This window comes from Haliaeetus leucocephalus, unplaced genomic scaffold (assembly GCF_000737465.1).
Source record: "Haliaeetus leucocephalus isolate CR32 unplaced genomic scaffold, Haliaeetus_leucocephalus-4.0 Scaffold536, whole genome shotgun sequence".
NCBI classification, from domain to species: Eukaryota; Metazoa; Chordata; class Aves; order Accipitriformes; family Accipitridae; genus Haliaeetus; species Haliaeetus leucocephalus.
In genome coordinates, this window is record NW_010972972.1 from 5,254,168 (window position 1) to 5,276,002 (window position 21,835).

General features: G+C 38.5%; 1 protein-coding gene across 3 annotated transcripts in view; it reads right to left on the reverse strand.

The window, feature by feature from the left end:
* Window positions 1–21,835, reverse strand: part of UVRAG (UV radiation resistance associated) — a 108,461-nt gene that overhangs the window by 60,044 nt on the left and 26,582 nt on the right. For all 3 annotated transcript variants that reach the window (XR_774938.1, XM_010576621.1, XM_010576622.1), the window contains exons 6-11: window positions 20,255–20,340; window positions 6,684–6,789; window positions 4,232–4,358; window positions 3,189–3,273; window positions 2,606–2,693; window positions 1,957–2,017 (exon numbers count right to left, since the gene is read on the reverse strand). Coding sequence is in view for 2 of the 3 variants with exons in the window: in XM_010576621.1 (XP_010574923.1) it covers window positions 1,957–2,017; window positions 2,606–2,693; window positions 3,189–3,273; window positions 4,232–4,358; window positions 6,684–6,789; window positions 20,255–20,340 (553 nt within the window). In the remaining variant the exon portion in view is untranslated. The remainder of the gene's footprint in view (window positions 1–1,956; window positions 2,018–2,605; window positions 2,694–3,188; window positions 3,274–4,231; window positions 4,359–6,683; window positions 6,790–20,254; window positions 20,341–21,835) is intronic.

Genomic DNA, 21,835 nt, shown 5'->3' on the forward strand with positions numbered 1-21,835 from the left:
ACCCTATATTTGCCTCTTTCATTAAAGGGCAATGTAAAATGGGTGATGGCTTGTTCTCCTTCCAATTTTACACTTTCAAAGCTAAAAGGTACTCTTGTCAACGTTTGGCTGGGTGGGGGAGGGTAAAGAAGAGATGGGAAAAGTGAAACAAATCCCAAGACAAAATTCAAGTTTTAAACTTTCTGCATTTCTCTAGATGTAGCTGACATGTATGACTGGGGTCAGGGAAAAGCTGCATTCCTCCATAACTTTATTCATTAGTGAGATCAGTTGGAGAGACATCGACCCCAGGGTATGAACTCTGTTCTCTGCCAATAACTAGAAGAACTTAAGATTAACCCATTGTTTTAAAGTATAATTTTCAATTTGACATTTAAGGTTTCAACCTTAAAGCTTCACCTGCCGGGAATACACACAGGTCTTGCGATTCAAATTACATCCTTTAGCCATGTAAGCCCTTTTCCTTCCCGTTTTCTCTATTTTTCTTCATTGTAAGTGAACACACCAATACAAACAACATGACAGAGTCATCCCTTCTGAGGCACAAGGGAGTCCCATGAAATCAACTAAGCAGAGGACCTTCTAAGAAAGCTTATAATGATGTTCAACGACAACTATGAAATCATACTGAGCTCTATTAGAGCACAACATGGTACATGGATTTAAAAGTTACACCCCTTTCAAAAAGGATTTTGTAAAAAAAGTGTTCAACATTTGCAGCAAAACAGGCTTTTTAGGGAATAAATTTTTTTGATACTTCAGATGCCTGATTTTTTTTTTAAATATTATCTACCAAGAGTCTGAAAAAAGATACAAGTCAGACAGCTGGTTTTCAAATTTAACTGCATATTTCACTAAATTGAATGCTTCGTACTTCTTCCTCATAATACAATATTTCTAGAGACTTTGATAAAGAATTAATAATTCTTTTGTAAGGAATTAATACCCGTAAACTGAAAATGGGCCAAAAGGTGCATGCCACTGATTTCTCAAGAACTACCAAAATGAGTTCATGACCACATTTAGTGCAATCAGGAAAACAAAGAAATAGACCAATTTTTGTCATATTGACAAATTAATTTCTTTTAAAGAATATCCTTCATTATTCTAGCATCCAATATACATGCTGTTAACACAAGTTAATTCCTGTGGGATGGCTTTAAAGAGTTAGACAACTGATTGAGGTTTTTGCCCAATAAACCATGTGACTTGCAGAGTGAGCAAGTTACTGGGAGCAAGAAATTCTCAAGGGGATTTTAGTGAAGTTTCAATTCATGTCAAACATTTGTAGATGAATGCATGCAGTTACCTGTACAACTGTTATACAGACAGGCATATTATATATTTGCTTCTGCAATAGGATGACTGCAGACAGTTAAAGCAGCAGCTGACTTGTAAAATACTCCATACTGTCAGGCAGCTTTAAAGTCTTACTTATGCAAGATAGTTATTTGGTAAGTTCACCAGCAACTACAGCAAACTGAATGGGGATTCATGCACATTCCCCATCAAGATTTATGGACTGAAAGTAGCCACAATGGAATTTTAGGTCAGTGATTCTGGAAAATATTTGTGTCTAAGTTTGGAAGGCACCTCTGGATATTGCATAGTCCTAGCCCCCTGCTCAGAGCAGGGTCAGCTACAGCAAGTTGCCCAGGACTGTCTCCAGCTGGGTTTTGAGCATCCCCAGGGATGGGGACTCTACAGCCTCTCTGGGTAACCTGTTCCAGCAGTTCCATATTAAGTCTTAGAATACAGAGGTACTTTTCTAAGAGTCAACAGTAACTTCCTTTGTACTAGCTAGGAAGTAGGAATAAATAATGAATAAGTTTTCTTCTAGTCTAGACCTTTCCAGTCAGAAATTTGGATCCCAAGCCATTGCTATCAGTTTACTTAATTTTATGAAGTTTAGAAGCAGTGTCAACTGTAACAACTAAATTAAGAATAACCAGCTACCTTGAAAGTCTTCAGAATTAGGAAGCTTGACTCCACAAACAAAGTAATCCTTTTGATCATTCTGTAAATTTAGAACCAACAATGGAAAGTGAGAATGAAACAATAACATCCAGAAAACAGAAACCTGCACAAAATGTGATGACAACAAAGCATTTTTTTTAAAGAAAAACCTAAATATTCAAAGAAACCCAGAGTGACTTTGACATAGTGTTTTAGTCCATATTTCATATCATTCAGAAATAAATGCAACTTATTTAAAGAAGGAAGAGCTTCATCTTAATCAATTCATTATATAAAAGGCATTGGAGCTCAATATTTTGACATCTGTTCATCTGTACTCTGTTAAAGTTCAGCTAGCCTACTATCAGGGTTAGTTCATATAATTGTAAACAAAATGGAAAGTATCCATTATATTACAGCTATAGTATTCTACTTTTATAGCAGAGACTACTTGAGAGATGCTGGCATAAGTCCTCTCCCTGTGAGGTTTGCAATCTCAGGACCAAACCCAAGAAAAAGCTGGAAAAAACAGCATGGGTGACGAGCAAGTTCCATCACGAATAAAACATGATACTGATACTTGCTCACAGTGTAACAAATAGGAAGTTCATTTCACATCAAGCACATTTTTAGAACATTAAAAACATACCAGATCAATAGGGTAGATATAGGATAGCTCCGATAGCAATTGCTTGCATCGAATAGTCTGCTGGGCATTTGTCTTCAAAAACAGTTCTCTTTAGGAAAAGAGATCCCAAAACCATTAGTTTCTTCAAAAGCTTTAAGTAAAGGTATCAAGCCCTCATATCCCTCTGCATCTTCCCAAGTATCACCTCCCCTCTCCAAGAAAGCTAGGTAATTCCACAAAAAAAAAAACCCCAAAAACAAAAAAAAACACAGAAGACAAAGCTGACACTTCATTTTCAGTTGTACCTCATATTATAGGTGTATGTTGACTACGACAACTAAGTATTACAAAGCCATGTAACGCTAAAACAGACCTAAAAGTCCTATCATAGTCTACACATGCAAGCATGCATCTGTTTTCTTCTCTTCTAGACTTGTCACTGTTAATTATCACTTTAGATATCTAGAAATTGTAGCAGAGACATCTTAACAGAAGTTTTGGGGTGACATTAGGAAAAATTTGGTGCCAGGAGTCCCACTTCAAATGACCTACTCTCAAGCCTGTATTTCCTTTCCAATTGCAGAAAAAGCATAGGTCCTTTTACCTCTTAGCAGTGCATTCCTTTCTTAATTCATGCAGGGATTCGTTATGCTCTTGAAGTTTCTGGTATTCAGTCTCAAATGCATTTTCTAAACAACATGAGGAATCAGGGGAAAAAAAAAAAAATTAGTAGCAAGTATTTTCTCAGTTACCTGAAGTTTTAAAAGTAGATACTGACACAGATGTTGGCAATAATCCTCCATTTACTCTTAGATGCCCATTTTCCATGTTATGCTGCCTTCATGCACTATACACCATTTACCAGCCAAATACAACCAACGAAACCTCATTCTCCTTTAACAGCTGTTACCCTCATGTCCACAGTAGTGGAGTAATTCAGTTAAGGCATCTCAATACTTCCATAGTCAGAATTAAGTAAGTGGCAAAAACCTTATTTTTAGTAGTCACTAATTATTTTAGACTCAACTAAGTATTAAATAAAGAATCCTGCAACAAGATCAAATGTCCGTGTAGCTTGGTCTCTGGTGAACTCCAAAGAAACAGTGATATAGCATTTTACTATGGGATACTTTCCCAGTAAAAAAAAAATACCAAGAAGACTGAGCATTTCTCCTTTCACTTACATAATAAGCTATTAAGAAGGATTTTGGTCTTCTAACACTTAAAATGGGATCCTAATCACAGGTACAATAACATCCCCTCATGACATTATGATGTGCCTGCATCAAGCCACTGTTTACCGTATTACAGTGCAGCTCTTCTGATTTTCTCATAGAATTTTAATTAAGCACAGATTTAAGATTGATTTAGAGAGGTGCCATAGTAAGAAGTTATTTAGAGACAGGATACCAGAAACTGCTGTACACAATTCAGTATAACACAGATGGTGAAGAACTTATATATAGCTGCAAACTTCAGATAAAAAAAACAAAAAACACAAGCACATTAGAGCCAGACACAAGAAAAAAAAACCAACAAAACCCAGCACCTTAATTTTCATCACCATGATCATAAGCTGGGCTAAGACTCCTCTGATCAGCTGATTATGAGTATCTGCAGTAGAAGCAGTAACATTTCTACACTCACCTCTGTCATGCAAAGTACTTTTTTCCTTATGCAACAATGCTACTTCTTGACCAAGGGCCTTCTTCTGCCTCTCCAGTTCATTACGTAGCACCAGGATCTTCAACTGTAAACATTCACTCTCTTTTTTCTATTGGAAGAAAAACAGATTAAAAAAAAAAAAAGCTTTTCTGCATACAAGCAGTTCCATAAAAGGGCTAATAGGAGGGAAGGAAAAAATAGGACAAGACTAGTGTCTGCCAGACTAAAAGCTGAGTTCATAGATTACCACAGGCAATAGATTACTAAAGACCCTAATCATTTTGCTGCTTTGGAAGGAGAGAACCTCAGCTGTGTCCCACAGTGCTTGTTCCTGCTGTAGGATGCATCTCCTCTCCTGTGCTCAGTGACGCAACCTGGCCCAGGGCAGAAATTTAGAGAGGAAGGAGAGGTGGGAAGACGCTTCGGCAGGACAAGTACAGAGAAACTAATAGCAGAGCGCTAGCAGCATGACGAGCATTCATTGCCTGGCAAAGGGTTCAGCAACAAGAGGGAAGATGAGCAATGAGGAGTCTACACTAAATTGAGGTAAGGAGCTGGGAAAAGGTTGGAGATGTCTGAGCTGCACTATGAGATACAATTCCCAGCTTCAGGGTGATGAGAAGAAAAAAAAAAGATACAAAAGCAAAGACGACACAGCAGGGAGCAGATTATGTCATTCCACACAATTATATCTGAAGGATCTCTTCTCTGAAAGTTTCAGGATTTGTCCTGTACCTACTCTACATCTATTCCTGTGTTTAAAAAGAATCTGGTTTTTTTTTGATGCACTGTGTCCACTAAGAAATTGTGCTGCCATGTGCATAGCAAAGCAGAATTTTCTATTATAAGTGGGTTTTTTGCTTTCTTTTAAGGCAGAAATAACTACCATGTTAAATAGATACTTATTGAGAATAACTGAAGACAGATTCAAAATGAAAAAGAGAAGTTACATCTCTTCAGTCCAATCATAGCCCTGACAGAGCTCAAAGCCTGAAGGGGCAGTCAGACATACTTGTGACCAAGTCTTGTGTAAGTACTGCCAGACAATGTCGCTTTGTGTAACTCTGCCAGCTTTCACTTTTTCAAGCAGTTAATGGAGATAATGTTACTTCAACACTAGCTGCCTGAAAAAAGTCAGCTCTTGCTGAACTCTTCTTTCCACTTCATATTTCCTTCAATTACACATGTATGCTGAGCCTTCTTGTTCAAGACTGCAGCAGGAAACATGACTCAATATTAAGGAAGGAAACTATATATAGTTCACACACTTATAAAGGGGAATGGAAGCCCAAAAACAGTTTCCACTATTAAAAAAGGGAAAAGAAAAATAGGTAATTATTTCCTTATACCATAGACCATGGTTGCTATGAAATTGCATCACATGTACAATCATTGCCATTTTTGGTTTTAGTGTTCTTCATATAGTTTTGCTCACACATATCTATAAAGGAACAGCCTTTGCATACAGGGACAAGGATATCCATAACTGAAAAAAGGATGGTTAAAAACCTCCTAACAGCCAAGATACCAGCAGAAGGCAAAGAAGCTCTGGCTTAGAGTCACTCACAGGAGGTGTTATACTGCCCCTTGAGGGAGTCAAGTACTTCATTTTTTTGTCTACAATGCAACCCTGTAATTAGAGTGGGTAAACAGACTCCCATTTTCCCATTTTGTCAAACCCTTAAACCAGTTTGACACTTTTGGAAATTATCTGAGTACTCTCAACCCAGAATCTACCTTACAGCAATAAAGTAATTTCACATCACAAGTTTCCTCCTTCCTATGCAAGGCACCAGACACATGCCAGTGAGTACCAATATAGTGAAATCACCATGAGCCACTCTTGTTCTGGCAACTCACTGCTTTGAACGAAGCTCAGCCTTTCTGGGCAGAAAGTAGAAACTACTGCCAGTACACTTTTTTGGAGAGGGGAAGAGGACAGGCAAAACAAACTGTCAAAAGCTATTGCAAGATCTAATATAATTCCTGCTTAAAATGAACATGTCACTTGAGTGACAGCTTTTGCATGAATTCTATTCACCCAAAGGGAGCAGGGGGCAAGAAGATACAGCCAGTAGACTCACCTCACTCTAAATCCATCATAGGTTGCTGTCAAGATGTATCTAAATCATTAAAAGTTTGTTTTTCCTGATAAACCTCTTTCATGCACTGTGCAATGTTTACACTTTTACATTTTAAAAGCAGTTATACAAAATAAAGGTAAAAATAGGATAAGCAATCTATCAATCCATCTAAGTAACATACACAAATCTAAAATCCATTACGTTACACTTCTCAGATGAGTTTCCATTTGAAATGACAAGTTTAAATAAAGATTTCAAGTTCAAGTGTTAAAAAACCAAGCTCATGGTCAAGACATCAGCCAGATGCTTCAACAAGCCTGTAGAATATGGTTTTAAATAATCAAACTTACCAGTTCATTGCTTGTAGATGTACATCTCAGCTTTTCTTCAATCTCCCTTCCTATTTTCTGAACAGTTACCTGAGTCTGTTTAATTGCACACTGGGCTCTGTGAAGCCTGTAAGGAGAAGAGAAGTTACAGCTGTACAAAAGGTTCCCCACACGTGTCCTAGTGATGAATGCGCCAGCCGCCTCAAAATCAGCAGCAGTAATATGAATTCATATTGTCAGCTTCTATTTTGAAATGAAACATTCAAAGAGGAATCAACCTGCAGAGTTTAGAAATGAGTATCCAAAGCAAACCAGTAAGTTTCTAATTTTGATCAAGTGCCAGACGTCCTTTTCATTTGTTAAATTCAGTAGATGTCAACAAGGCAACACTCTAGGTAAGAGGTAATTATAGGGATCTCATGTAACAATTATCAAGTTATAACAGAGTTAATGTCAAGACAAGGATACATACGACAGTTACCGTGAGCATTGTTAACGTAGGCCAGCTTTAAAAAAAGTGCAAGTATCCTATAGATAACACACAGCTACCAAGGCCACGAGCATGAAACACCCTTCGGTATCCCCAAATATGCCGTGGGCCCTTCTGTAACAAAAACATGGTTTTCTTAATTGAAACACATTTGAAGTGTGAAAAGGATAATGATTACATGTTTCTGATCATTAGCCCTGGCTTTATGGTGAAGAGGGAAAACTGATTATTAGCCATATTTATTGAAAAAAATCAGGCAGAGGAAAGGAATAGCAAAAACAGGTCTAAGAGGCATTAATATCTTTCTTAAAATTAACATGGAGTGGAAATTAACATATTTATTAGGAAAAATTAGAGTTGGTCTGCAGACATAGACTGCATCTTTCAAGGCATGCAAACCCAGGCTTACTTTTCCCATCCAAAGTTTCATTATTAATGGCTTCTCCTTTCGTAAGGATATTCTTCAGACAGCCTTGCTGCTGGTGTAAACACTTAGCTCAACTAAGGTCTTGTCAGAACAGCAAAAGCGGTCAGATAACCTACTGTATGACATCAGTGCTTTGCCAGGCAAACATAATGAAAAGACCAAGCCTGCTTCAACACATGCTTTAACGACCACCTCCACTTTGCCAAAATTAAAAACTTCTGCTTCTTCATAGAAATGCTTAATTTTACTAAAGCAAGGCTACGAATTTGCTGTGCACCAAAAACCAAAGCACTAGAGCACAGAGAAGAGGCTATTCAGCTCCTTCGTTTTACATTCTCTAATCTCTTGCAGATTTATAAGCAATTGAGGCATTACTATTTAAAGTTTTTGCCTAGCAGTTTTTAATGGTCTGTATGCAGCTAGACCAAGATAACCAGGCTACATGCTTCATCTCAACTCAACAGCACGCGTTACATACTGGTTAATCACTGTGAGGACAGTGCCTAAACCACCTGGCCCAACAAATACGCAGAGAAGAGATTATACATGGACAACAAGGAACAAGCAGTGCTAGCAATATTAAACAAGGTAATTGCAAGTTAGGACTTCTACATGTTACAACTCTAAGTGAATACACATAGGTCATCAGATACCTCTAGTTCCTTCAGACTACTGCTTTCCCTAAATGACACCCTCTGTAACAGATTTTTGTTTCAAATAATACTAAGTGATTCCTTTGGTTTCTTTAGAGCTTCTTGGACTGCTCATAGCACAAGCAGCCTAAGAGCTTTTTAGGGGTAGCTGTAGCCCTTCAAAATCACGTATCAAGCAGCACGGCTCTGCTGGCTGCTACTGAAGGTAAGACTGCTGAGGCCAACAGCGCTGGGTCACCAAAGGCTTGGTCTCACATCCCTAATGGAGTACTGAGACCTCCTAGAAACACTTTTGCCTACTGGGAACTACTACTTATACCTCCCACCTTCCTGAATGCATCTTGAGGATGTTGGCTACACAACATAGTTACACAGGTCAAAGCCAAGGTTCGCTGACCATTCTGAACATCATTCAGAGCTCTGCTGTCACATCATACAGCAGGGTCTATATTTCCTACTTCAACAGTTTCCAGCCTGCCTCTTTCCAAAAGTCTGGAACATTTTCTTTCCAGACATAAGAAAAGCTTACCCAAAGCTAAAACTTGTAAGTAAAGAATAATAACTGAGTGACATTTCCCTTTCCCCTTCATCTGATTTTATACTGGAAGAACATTCTTGATTTAGTCTGTTAGGTGGTTAGAGAAAGAAGTTTTACGAGTTTTCACGTCACGCTATTTAGGTAGCAAAATCTGACTGCTGAAAGGTGTTTTACTCATTAAAAGAGCATTTATGTAATTGATAAATTGTCAGAAAGGTCATTTGCCATGCGAGTTCCTCACAGTGATTTGATCAATACTAGCTAAAAACCTACAAATTTTGTAATAGCTTCAACTTCTTCTACCCATGTCCAAGTATAAGGAACAAACACCTATTCAGGCTGACTTCTGCAAACAATACATACATTAGAATACAACTTCAATTTGGTGAATCTATATCTAAAGGTATATTCCTAACCTATAAAGACTGCTATACAAAATAATTCAGCAATCAAGTTTGTTTTTAATAAGAAATGGCTTTCTTTTTTAAGCCAAACTTCATCCACTCATTTCTTGCAATATAAAAAAAAAACAAAAACCCTACAGTTAAACTTGGCTGCCTTGATGCCAAATAGTGCCATTTACATTGCAAGACAGAAAACTTACTGATATTGTTTGACTCAATCCCAGTATGTTCACTGTTGTTCCAAGAACTTTAAAATGGTAACAGCAAGATCATGACCACATCCAAAGTTAAGCCTTCCAAGATTAAAATTTTAGGGGCTTCATGTCACAAAAGCAGTAACTATCAACAGAAATCTCCCTCCCCCAGCCAAAAAAGCCCTCACTGCACCCACACGGAAATCTTCGGTCATCCAACAATGGGAATACAAATTAAGCCATAAGGGCATCAGCATGGAAATTTTGTCCATCATTTCTGCATGCACAAGACAGACTTTGGTGGAGGCAATTATTGCACCAATGAATGGAAATCAGTAAGTTGAGGCCATAAATTTAGATTAAAATTTATATATAATGAATGGAGAGAAACTTCAACGCTAATTGACCGCATATTGTTTCCATTTCTAGTCTGAATGCAAGTCCAACGTTATAGCCTTAAGTTAGTACAATTTGTGCTTTAAGTACAATCTGGCTTGGTTTAGTAATTGACAACGATGAGCCAACTGATGGCATAATCTATATGCTATCAGCCAATGCAGGATTCTTCCTAGATTGTTCAAGAGGAGTTTATTATTATTATTAAAATTAGCACTTCCATAGTGCTTTAAGAGCTAATTCAGGGCTTCAAGAGGCCACTGGCCTGCTACCAAATTTCCTTCGGCGGTCAGGAAAGCCAAGCCAGTTACAGCAGAAACTGAACCCTTTTTAAAGAGATAGCTTAGCCAACAGTGTCGTCATCCTGTGTCTGCAGGCTGCTCTGGTGTCTCTGCAGCAGCTCACAGCCATTGTCAGCCAGCAGCAGAGTAATACAAACGTTAAGTGTGACAGATTTACTGCTGTTGCTTGGGGCCCTGAGAGCTGCTGTGCAATTGTCCAACATCAGGTGAGTTGCATGCTGCTGCCTGGGAAAGAACTGGAAAGCAAAACAGACATTAAGATTCCTTCCAGGGGAAGGCCACCCTATTACAGTTTGGAGGTGAAGATCCACGAAGCTGTTGTCCTACTTCCATTCTCATATCACCTGTTTTCTGAGATGAGGGAGACTAAGAGGAAACAAAATACTCTCCCTTCCTTTGGAAGTTTAAAAGACAGTAGGATAGATACAAAAACATTAGCCATGTACTGTAAGCTAAGACCCACAAAAGCTGCATCCCTAATCAATCCCTTCCTAAACCAAGGAAGAACCAGCGTGCAAAATTTCAACATCTCTCTTCTTCACTTGCTAGTTCCCAAGTTGCTGAAATTACAGGCTATTTGGGGTATTTCTTCAAGGCTTTTCAAGTCTGACGTAAAATTGTTCCACCCCCCCCCCCCCAAAAACCAAAACCCTCCTTTTTACCTTGGCTGTAAGATTTAAAACAATTCTAACATACAACCTTCTGCCAATCAATTCAACTTGGGTACTGACTTGGAGGGGGAAAAAGAAGATGCCAAGTTTCGGTCTTCCTCACCATTACAGGATTTCTTTGCAATACCATCCTCATCTTGTTTGCAAGATCAAGCAGTTTTCCTGACTTCCCAAGGCTGCACAATGCAGTGGTCCAGCATAACTTGACTTTACAACTTGGGAATGTGCTGTAACAAAACATTTGCTCTCTTTCAGCTTGCAGTAAGTTTGAAGCAAAGTTTGAAGGTCCAGCTGAAGCAGTTTCCTTTAAGACACGCTGCAGTATCTTGCAACTGAGATATCCCTCTCGGTCATGAATTAGTCTAGTGATTTACTAGTTTATATAGCAAGCTCATTCCTGGCTGCAATCTTTAAAAAACTGAAAGCTGGACTGTAGTGACAGTTGTGCCAATTAAGCTAACATATGCTTGTATTTACATTAATGAAAGTCTCAACTTTATTAGACATTTGATACATGATTTTGTAGTTCTATCATACACTCCAAATATCCATTTGCTTCTATCAGACACATCTGGATTTTTCAAGTACAGAACTTTAAGACATAAATACATCAATTAATTACAGCAGTCACATAGTAAGCTACTTCTCACAAGAGAAATAAATGCCTATGGTCGTATTTGCCAGAACAACCTTAGTTTACAATGAGACTAAATTTAAACTGAGAATTACTACCAGGGATTTAGAAAATAGAACAGAACACTTCTGGCAATAAGTGAGATGTAGGATCCTGGAAGTAAAATACCCAAACCTATTATTAAAGAAAAAAAAAAAATCCAAGACTTTCCTATTAAATACAAAAAATGGAACGCATGCTACTTTATATCAGTCCAGAAATTATAGATTATGGAGAGTGCCAGCCAGCTATAACATATTTTTTACATAGCCCCTTAAACCATCATTTGCTACATCTGCTTTCCCACAAGAAAAATTTTTCTAATTTATAATCATATAGTCCCTTTCCCAATTTCCTCAGAAACCTATACCTACAATTTGTCAAAAGCAGATGTAGGGCGAGAGAAGACAGTAGGGAGTAAGAAGAGAAGAAAATCCAAGTCTGACTTGTTCATTTATGGCATTAAACCTCTACAAGAGCCAGTGCCGTAAGAAACTCAAACAAGATAGTGCTGTTGAAGCACAGATACTTTCCATCATTCTTTTAAGCAGTTTTGAATTGACTTACACATTTAAGACTCAAATTAACTTTCTGAATAATCAAGTTCATGTAGACACTGCAACACTGGATGCTTTGAGCTATTTGCAAATGGAGAAGAAAAGGAAAAAACATGTCTATCAGACTAGCAGCAGGCGACATGCTGGCCTCCAGTGTGAGGAACATTTAAAGGAGCTAGCTAGTATATAGATCACCTTCAGTACACAGAGGGCATGAACAGAAGAGGAGAGTCTTAATGTGAAGCACAATTTTTTCCAGAAATGAAGGCACAAAAGCCAAGATGTTTCTAGTCTTCTTATTGCAATTCATAGATTTGACTCCAGTACTGGGATGGATTTATGGCTTGATTTTTAATTTTTTTTTTTCAAAGAACAAATGTATTTGTGGCAAATACCAAAGGATGTTTCTTTTTGTTCTTTATACTGGTGCTTATCAGCTTATGATTACAGAAACCTTGCTGCCAGGGCAACAGACAGAATCACATTCAAGACACTGCATATAGTAGATGGTAAATTACATGCAAATCAAATTTCTAAAGGGCATAAACATGTAAAGATGACACCTACCAAAAGGACAGTGACACTAGTAGAAGCCAACAGCCTTTTGTTGACATGTAACTTGCCAACAAATCTTATCACTGAGACAGTGAGCAAGCCTAAGATGAGTTCACTGCACAACTGTAAAGGAATATGCATAAAGTCAACTTGAATGGGTTACAGGCTCCACCCAAAAAGGGAAACAGCTGCTCAAGTCGATTGAGTTCTTCCAATCGCAGTCCACACAACTGATAAGGTGTCTGTGACAATTGAGCACAAGCCTTACCCAGTGGAGGGAAGAGAGGAGAAACACCAGTCAATATTCAGGCGACTCATTTTTTCAAGCTGCATACTGCTGCACTTTTTCCTGGAAGCCATCCTCAAACTCAAATCAAAGTGTACTTCCAAGAGAAGAAGAATTCTGCAGCTGAAGTACAAAAGCGAGATCTCCCACCAGACAAAGGGGTGGTTGTAACACTCACAGGAGTGTTCTGCAGCTTCTCAGTCATAGGTGCATTCCCTACGCTGCCCTGTTTTTAATTATCAAGGATATTAGAGCATTTTCCCCAATGTGAGATCTTTAATCCATTTTATTTGTTCTCAGTCAAAATGCAATATTGACTTTCCCTGATGTGGTTAGGTATGTCTGAGCATTTTGGTGACATGACTGCATTCACTGAAATCTTTGCCCAGGCTGAAAGATGAAGCAACTAGCAGCACCATTCTTATGGCCATATCCAGGACAAAGTCATAACAAAAATAAAGAAGAGTCCCAATGCCATTGTTCAGAAAAATTCTCCTTCTTAAACACTTTCCGGTATCTGTTAGAAAATTATTTAGCTAAGTGACATGCTCTGTTTTTCCACCAACTCCAATAAAGCCAGAAAAAGGAGGACTGGGTTATGACTTTTAATCTAATTGAACATTGCTTCATTGATAAGGTCTTTTACTTGCCGTCACAAATAAAGAAGCAGAATAAAGCTATTTTTGAAGTTCAGCACAGCTCTGTGTAATCTCTCTCTTAAACAGCACTCTGAAACCAAATTTGATCAAGAGCTAGCAACATGCCTATCACGCTTACACTAAAAATCTGCCACTGTAGGGGTGTTGTATTCCATATGGCATATTAGGAAAGCTGAAGATAAGAGCAGCAGCAGTGGAAGACTACTAACCCTGCAGTTAACTTAACATACAAAAAAAACTCCACCACTCTGTCTTGCTTCATGGACTGTTTCAACTTGCTATGACCCATGCTGCTCTCTTCTACATGTTTTGGCAAAAGTCAGGCTTGTAAATTGACTCTTCTGATGACTGATTAGCCTCAGTTTCCATATAGCTTAGCACCACACAAGTAACACGTCTGGGAACAGATTTATCCAAAAGTCTCATTCCACAGATCAGAATCCCTAAAGAACCTCCCAAAAAAATTCAGATCCCAGTTTTCAATCTCCATCACTACTTCCCACAAAGACACCACCCTGCAATTCCAACCCACATGGTTTTTAGGCCAAGAGAGATGACACTTGTTATACTGTTCATCCAATTCAGTACTGCTTATTAGAGTATACAGAGGCACTCAAGAGGTCCAATTACAGTTCATATTTATTTATGCTGGCCTTAGGCCACCTGGGTTTTCATGTCCAAAGCCAAGGGGATGCCTGCCTTGTCTTGGCTGCCTATACAGTATGAAGAGCCAGGTCTTCCAGGTGGAAATCTTTCCTAGTTAGAAACATCAACAGGGCCATCACAGAAAAACCACCACACTTATCACTATCAAAGGGAAGTTTTAGCAGCGGAACTTACTGATGTAAGAGCACAAGTCACACTCAGAGGAATCCTACTATCCATTCCACACTTGAGACAGTGTATTTCCACATCTCCTGGGAGAGGGTGATGGCAGCAGCAGCAGCATTAAAGTCTGAAAGTCTGCAATGTGAGCCAGTAATTTGACTGCTAAGATACTCACAGGAAAAGCTAGAACAAGGCATTGCAAGAGCATCAGGCTATTAGTGACAACCTTTTCCTGGCGCACACACACACCATCTTCTCAGGACATGGCACTGTTCCTACTGCGTGAACATCCGTAACTACAACATTTAGAGAGGTTTTTGTTGCAGCTATGAGTTGGGACCCTTCTCTGAGGAAAGAAGAGCAAAGAAAAAAGCTAGAAACAAGAGACTTAACTGTCAGTGCATATTTAAAAAAAAAAAAAAAATCTTTCCTACCTCCCCTTACCTCTATGCATCTACCAGTATGCTAAATGGAATAGGGTAGTGAAGAGCAACTCTCTATTTCCATGCAGTCAGAACTGCAGAGGCTAGAGGCTGAATCCTACTTACTGCACAGCTCCATTGGGTTCACTTCTTTCACGGAGATGAGGATGGAAATAGAGGAACATCAGGGAAGTTGAAAAGACAGTACAGGTTTGTGTGGCTCACCTCTGGGTTTGTTATTAGTTGCTGTACAACCCCAAAAGTCAGAGAGCAGCTGATGGCGTGTTTTCTTCCTGCTTTCCCTCCTTTTCACTCACCAAATATTTGGATGCCTAAAGTTTGGAACTGCTACTTATAGCAACTATATAATAGCAAAGTCTGACTGAGCTACTGGCTGTCAAGATGGGACACTCTGACATTGTTTAAGACTGACTTGTCTTGTGCTTCTCCTTAGCTGTAAACAGGTCAATGTACCCCTGAGATACACCTTAGCACAAAGCAGTTTAAGACCATTAAGACCTTGCTTATTCTATCATTCCCCACCCAGAGAGCTTATGAAAAACAGCTTCAAGTTTAGCATAATTTCCATATGTTAAAAATAGCTGCCCAAAGGCAGTTACTACATTTGGCACGTACAATGCCACTGATTCTGTAGTCTCAGAGAAACTACTCTGAGCTACTATGAGTTTTTCAACAATACAAATGCTTACATTTTTCTCTATTTCTAGTTTTAGAGATCAACTTGTGTAAGTTCTGTTCATTCAATAAGACTGCTAATAAAGATGGAAGAATTTAAACACACAAGCAATATATCTGTTAAAAAGCTTCTTTCCTGAGATAGGTAGAACTAAACAAAAGCTGATTTTATATTGAGTCCCCATGTTTTAGTCCTGGTCATTTAAGATAGTTGATTTTACCAACCTCTCAAAGTTTCAGACTGCAGACAAACACTACCTACATTTATACTCTTAAATAATACTTCTTCAGTGATAAGACATGCACTCTTCTTTAAATTAAGTTATATTACAAATGGCAAATCCTGAAACAAAGCCTGTCACTTGAAGCATACCCCTGGCCTATGACAGATTATGAAACCTGAAGAAGACAGGAATACTTAAGGCACTGCGACTTCAGACAATTTCTAGAAATTCTATTTCTATTTGTCATGTATCAACATGCCCAATGCTCAACAGTGCACTGCAAGTTTCTTTGAGCCCCGAACCTAGAAAGTAGTAATTAGTTGCTAGTTCAGAAGTTGAGCTCTGATCCTCCTCAGAGCAGTCTTGTCACTAGCAACCTTGGACCATTTAAAGTCACTGAACCTGGGCCATCATTGCCGTGATGCAAAATACAGGGAAACTGTTCGCTTAGTGTTATAATTTGGTTCAAAAAGTCATGTTTACTTGTCCAGGGAACTGCAGCCAGATTTATTTGCTTATCACCAGAACTGCGAGAACATTTTGTTTTTAATGAAGGCACAGCCTGTGTGGTCTCTGGAGTTGCTCTAGTTTTCAAGATTTAATCCACTAGATCAGATGTACATGTGGCAGTAGCAGAGGAAGCCCTTTAACACCTAAAAGTATTATTTAAATCAACTTCAGCCAGATTAGATATTAGCAATATTACAGCAGTTGCCTGGACCTGGTCTTTTACTCATCTCCAGCACTCAAATTGTACCAATATCAGATTTTGTTGTTGTTAAAAACAATATTTTTTTTTAAACAAAAATACAATCAAAAATGTTTTCAATCTGCACTAACCGGCTGGCTAAATAGCACAAACTTGCCATCCCATCTGCTTAAGGAATGGTTAAGCCATAGCAAAAGCTGTTTTGACTGGGGAGATAAAAATACAGGAAGCAAAATTTCAAAGGGGCAGGTTTCACTAGTTCTTAGAGCACTACTTGTCTCCAGGCAGAATCTGGGAGGATTTCAGGCACTCACATACTTAAAGGCACAAAAGCTATTAGCAGGCCAATTCCTCTAAGTGTCACAATACCATGAAAAGCTGTTGTAGAATACAAGATACTACTTTTTGTATTTAGGAACTGAAATAAAATTTTAACATACAGGATTTTAAGCCCTTTCTTTAGTGATTGTCAGCATATCCCATCTTCCCAACACCACTTAATACTGAAAGGTCTGTTTTTCAAAGGTTAAAGAAAAGAAAGGATACAAAACTAAGAGAATACTAAATATAAAGCTATTCCCATTAGTGCTGCAAACGTGCTGAGAGCTTGATTATGGAGACATGTCCAGAACATGACCTCAGATGAATTTGGCCTATCCTGAGTGTTATGTGAAAGGTGAAATGTGTTACTGTATAACCTATTACCACCAGCTACATAATATTTAGAAAGCCTTTAAGTGACCTCTTTTCAGGAAATCTGACAATATGGCCAAGGGACAAAAACCTCAAAATTTTAGCTTTCCAGTTGGGGTGGTTAATTTTTGTTAGTTAGCCTTTTTAAAACAAATGGCTGGAAGAACATTCGTCATTTCCATATGGCATGAACAACTTATTAGCAGCACTATGTTTGCCTGAGGATCTTGACCCTACCCCAAAACAAGAAGGTTCATGAGCTGCAGAGGTGCTGAGAACTTCCTTGTGTAAAGCTAAGCTGTCTGGGTACTTAAACTTTTCCTCCTGCTTAATTAACTTGTAAATCCATGTAATTAAGCATCTGAGCACACAGGCACTATTTTAATCCAACACTCGAAAAATTTTCTACTGTTCACACACTCTAGCATGCCTAATTAATTTTTTTAATCAACATAATCTGAGCCAAGCACGTGCTTTTCATTAAGGCCTATTCACAAGCTTCATAAGTTCTAGCTATTCACTTCTTAGAAGTAGAAAAAAAAAATTAAATAATTTCTTCCCCAAAAAGCAGTTTTGATAGCAGAGATTAACCATAGAAGTTCTCATTTTCCAGTTTTTCAAGAGTTAAGGGTTGAGCTAGAATCTGCACTCTCAATTGATTTTCACACTGTACAGCTGATCACAGTGGCTATGCCACAGCTGGCAGCACGGTACCATCAGAATAACTGGGATGCAGATACCACCATCACCAGGAATTGCCTTCCTTTTTTGAGAAGTTTAAACAACGCCAGTACAAGCTGTTCTTCATATTCGTGTCTCATGGAAACATTAGGAAGTGACATGTGCAGCTCGTGAATTTTTACTAGACAAAAATCATATCATGAGAAAGTCTTCAAAATGTGGGATTTATGTGACCAGATGCAAACCTTTACGGTGTAGACACCTCCCTATTCTCTTTATAGCCAATGGACAGAAGCAGGCAGACATCAATCCATTTCCTCCCAAAGTACATGTCCTGTCAAATGAATCGCCACTCAAAGTATGCCCATCTCTCTTCTGGTTGTAAGTGGAATACGCTCTCACAAAAACTATCTTTGGAAAGAGTCCATGGGCTAGTTACTCAAGCCTGGACACCTGGAGGAGGTGGCAAACTAGACTGCTTGGTAGGAGAAAGAGGAAACCTGACAAGAAGAGACTAGAGATTATTTTAAAAGAAATAAACACTATCACCAGTCTTTTGAGCTAAATATCAAAAGGTAAGCAGCAGTAGAGAAAGTATACCTGTAAAAAAGCAGAGTTAATGTGAGAGATAATAGAAAGGATTCTGGACTACACAGCGGACTTTGCCTCAGTTCCTGAAGAACTTCCCTAGCTAGGAAGGAAACAGGCAAAAATAGCACCTAGGTATGGTCACAAATTATAACTTCTAACTTTTGCTGGAACTAGACAATGCAATATACACTGCTTGATAGGGTATGCAGACTCCACTGAAATATAATCAGCAGCATTCCTGGTGCTGAGGTCTGGAAAAACTGTTCCTTTTAGGACAACGCAAAAACAAAGGAGGAAGTCTTAGCTCAGAGGCAGGGCTAAACAGGAGCTACACCCAACAGCATGCCTAGAAACTGTAAGAGACAGTGCCTGGACTCTCACCTTCCCAAGACTGAGCAAAGCGCATGGTTCCAGTAATCAGGTTTCAAAACAGCACTGGTGAGCATCCAGCAAGAAGAGCTTTATCAAAGCTGACATCTTCATTTCTTGTCAGCTTTGTGATAGACAGTCAGACACTTTCAGAAGAAGGACCACAGTTCAGATTAGACAGGGTTAGACAGGGCTCCAGTTGGTCAAGTCCATGACCACCTGGTATAATAGCGAGTGTTTTTTCTGGAGCATGCTTCATACTACAAAGAAGTGCAAAGGAAATGTGAAAAAAAAAATGCGTGAGCAAAGCAAGCAGGATGACGGGCACACATTTTCTTCTATTTAACAAAAACTTAATGTTAGGTAGCATAAGAGTTCTCTTCTAATGGACTGTGCCAGAATGTAATCAGAACTTCATTAACACGCCCCCTGGTTGTTTTCTGCTAAAAGTACAGAAGACAGACATTTCAAAAGCAGCCTTTAGTTTAAATACATTTTACAGAATCAAGAAACAGCACATTTAAATTTTAAGAGAGCTTATAAAATAAAGACTTCTGAATAAGCAACCTGGAGTTAACTTTTCCTACCACTTTCTTCACTTTAGAATAGAACGCTAATGCTTTATGCAGGCAACAGTGACACCTACTGTTAACATTATCAAATGGATTCAACTTTTACAACAGATAAAAAACCAAATGCATTTTTCCAAATACTTTTGAAAGCATATTAAACATTTCCTTTCTGAAGGTTTCCTTTGTAGCACATCTATTGCTATTACTGCAGAACTGAAGTTATCTTGTCTTGTAAAATGCCTTTTAAATACAAATTCCTCAAAACCAACCTACCAACAGTGTTCAAAACCTCTATTATATTTCCCCACAGCTAACATTCTTGAACTATTATAATTAAAGCAGATCTGAAAAAGGTCTTCTTGTTTACCTTCATACTAGCATTTCATGTTTTTCACCACCAAAGACACCTAATTAATCACCCAAAAACACAGTTACCATACCTTTCTTATGCCATACATGTGTTGGAGTAACTGGGGTCCTGACTATGCAGTGCCTCTTTTCTGTATTACAAGGGAGAATTATGCAAAAGGTAAATTCAATTCAGTGGTTCAAGGTTAAAAAAAAAACACAAAACCACACACACACACACTTAGGTGTGCAGCTGTTTTGTTCCAGCTATGGGATCATTCTACCAAGTTAAAAAAAGCAACTTGCCAAAACTTATCATTGTTCTAATTTATTTAAATAAATTTTAATTTTGTTGAGGAAAAAAGAGTAGGGGCTTTCCACATAAGATCTCCAACAAAGGAACTCCATGATTTCAACATTCACAAGGCAAGTCCATGGTCTCGCTCCACAGCCAGCTCTAGTTCAGAGCACTCAAGCATCCATACAGCAGAAGCCTAGACACCACCAAGGAAAGTACACATATCAAGGCCCATCTCCTTGCTACCAGCAGTAAATCGGCACTACTAGATATCTCCTTTGCACATGATAGTCCAGTCCTTCCACGCACACTACAGAATTTACAATAGCTACGCAGAATATTCTCAAAAACCTTACCTAAGCAAAGAGAAGACATCGTAAGAGTTACGAACACAGTTCTGATCCACCTGGAGAAGACTATTCTTCAGGGTACCTGAGTGATCCTTAAGGCAAAGAAAGAATGTTAATTTAAGAATCAAAAATTTTTCCATCTTGACTAAAAACAAGCACTTCTGGTAAAACAACAAACTATCTTGCATTTAATGTATCTTAAATCTATCTTCATACAGTTTTATGTACGGTAGGTAGAAACAATTTAAGGTGCCAATAACACCAAGTTCAAGTCTGGCCTACAATAGCACTTACCTATAAAGATGTTAACAACCCATCACTTTAGCTGTGTTCTAGACCTGGAGTATGTTTTCTTAACTTTATAATCCATTACTGCACAAATTTTATGCACAGAAATACTGAAGGATGCAATTTACAGTACTGCCATTCTTCAGCTTCAGATCTGAGAGCCTATTCAGTAATGTGCCAGAGATGTACAAGACCACAAGATAAAGCTCTATTCTTTATCCATGCTGTAACATGTTTAAAAGATCAAAGCAATCTTAGTTTTGAATGATGTGAACAAGTTTCTGGAAGTTACAAAAAAACCAAAAAAAACCTTATGTCATTCTTAAGAGACCAAAGTGTACATTCTGCTCAAGAGGCATCAAAGCAGTAACAGACAAACCGCAATTCTTCACGCTGCAAAGGTCAGATACCGAGCTTTTCCATATCAGGTACAGTCACACAAATTCCTAGAAATGCCACAATCTCAGAACTGTTTCTTCACATGATAAAGCAAATTCTAAGTAGGTCAAACCACCTGGCAGCATTGTCAGAAAGTTTATGGATTGTAGGAAAAAAGGCATTTATTTTAGTGTATGAAGTGGCCCCAGCTGGTACACATGATCAGTTAATTTTCCAACAGTGATACAGATTAACTCCAAGTACCACAATCCCTGCCTATGTATTCTTTCCTGCCTCAACAGGATGTTTCCATATAGAAGACATTGAAATGCAGAGTTACACATCAACATCTGCTGACACAACCGCATTTGCCACAGGCCATGCAGCAGACATTCCCTTCCACCAAAAATAAGGTTCTACCTAAATAATTGTGAGATCTCTACACTACATTATGCATCATATTGCAACAGAGGCACCATATCATCAGCTGTCTTAGCTCCTCATTTCCATTCTCAAGATGTTGGATCCTACATGCTGAAATCCATACATATATCTGCTGAAAAAATACCAAAATAAAGTCATCTTAATGCCTGAATGAACTAGGATGGTGGAAAACTGAAAATGCACAACTATCAGCATCACCATTTTACACCATGAAGTTGATGTCATTTCAAGAAACACTGCCTTCAGACGGCAAAGTGCAAATTTTTCAGAGAACAAGTGGAACAGCCTAGAATAACTAGTTTCAGGAAGGAAAGAATTTGGAGCAGCAACATATTTTAGACTTTTCTTTTTCCCCTGTACTACACTGTGTTGAAAGGAGATTCCCAAAAAGTCAGACACCACATCACCTATACAAACTGTTCTACCCCGAGGAAACTTGCAGTATGTGCAATGGAAGCATTTCAAACTTTGTTATTA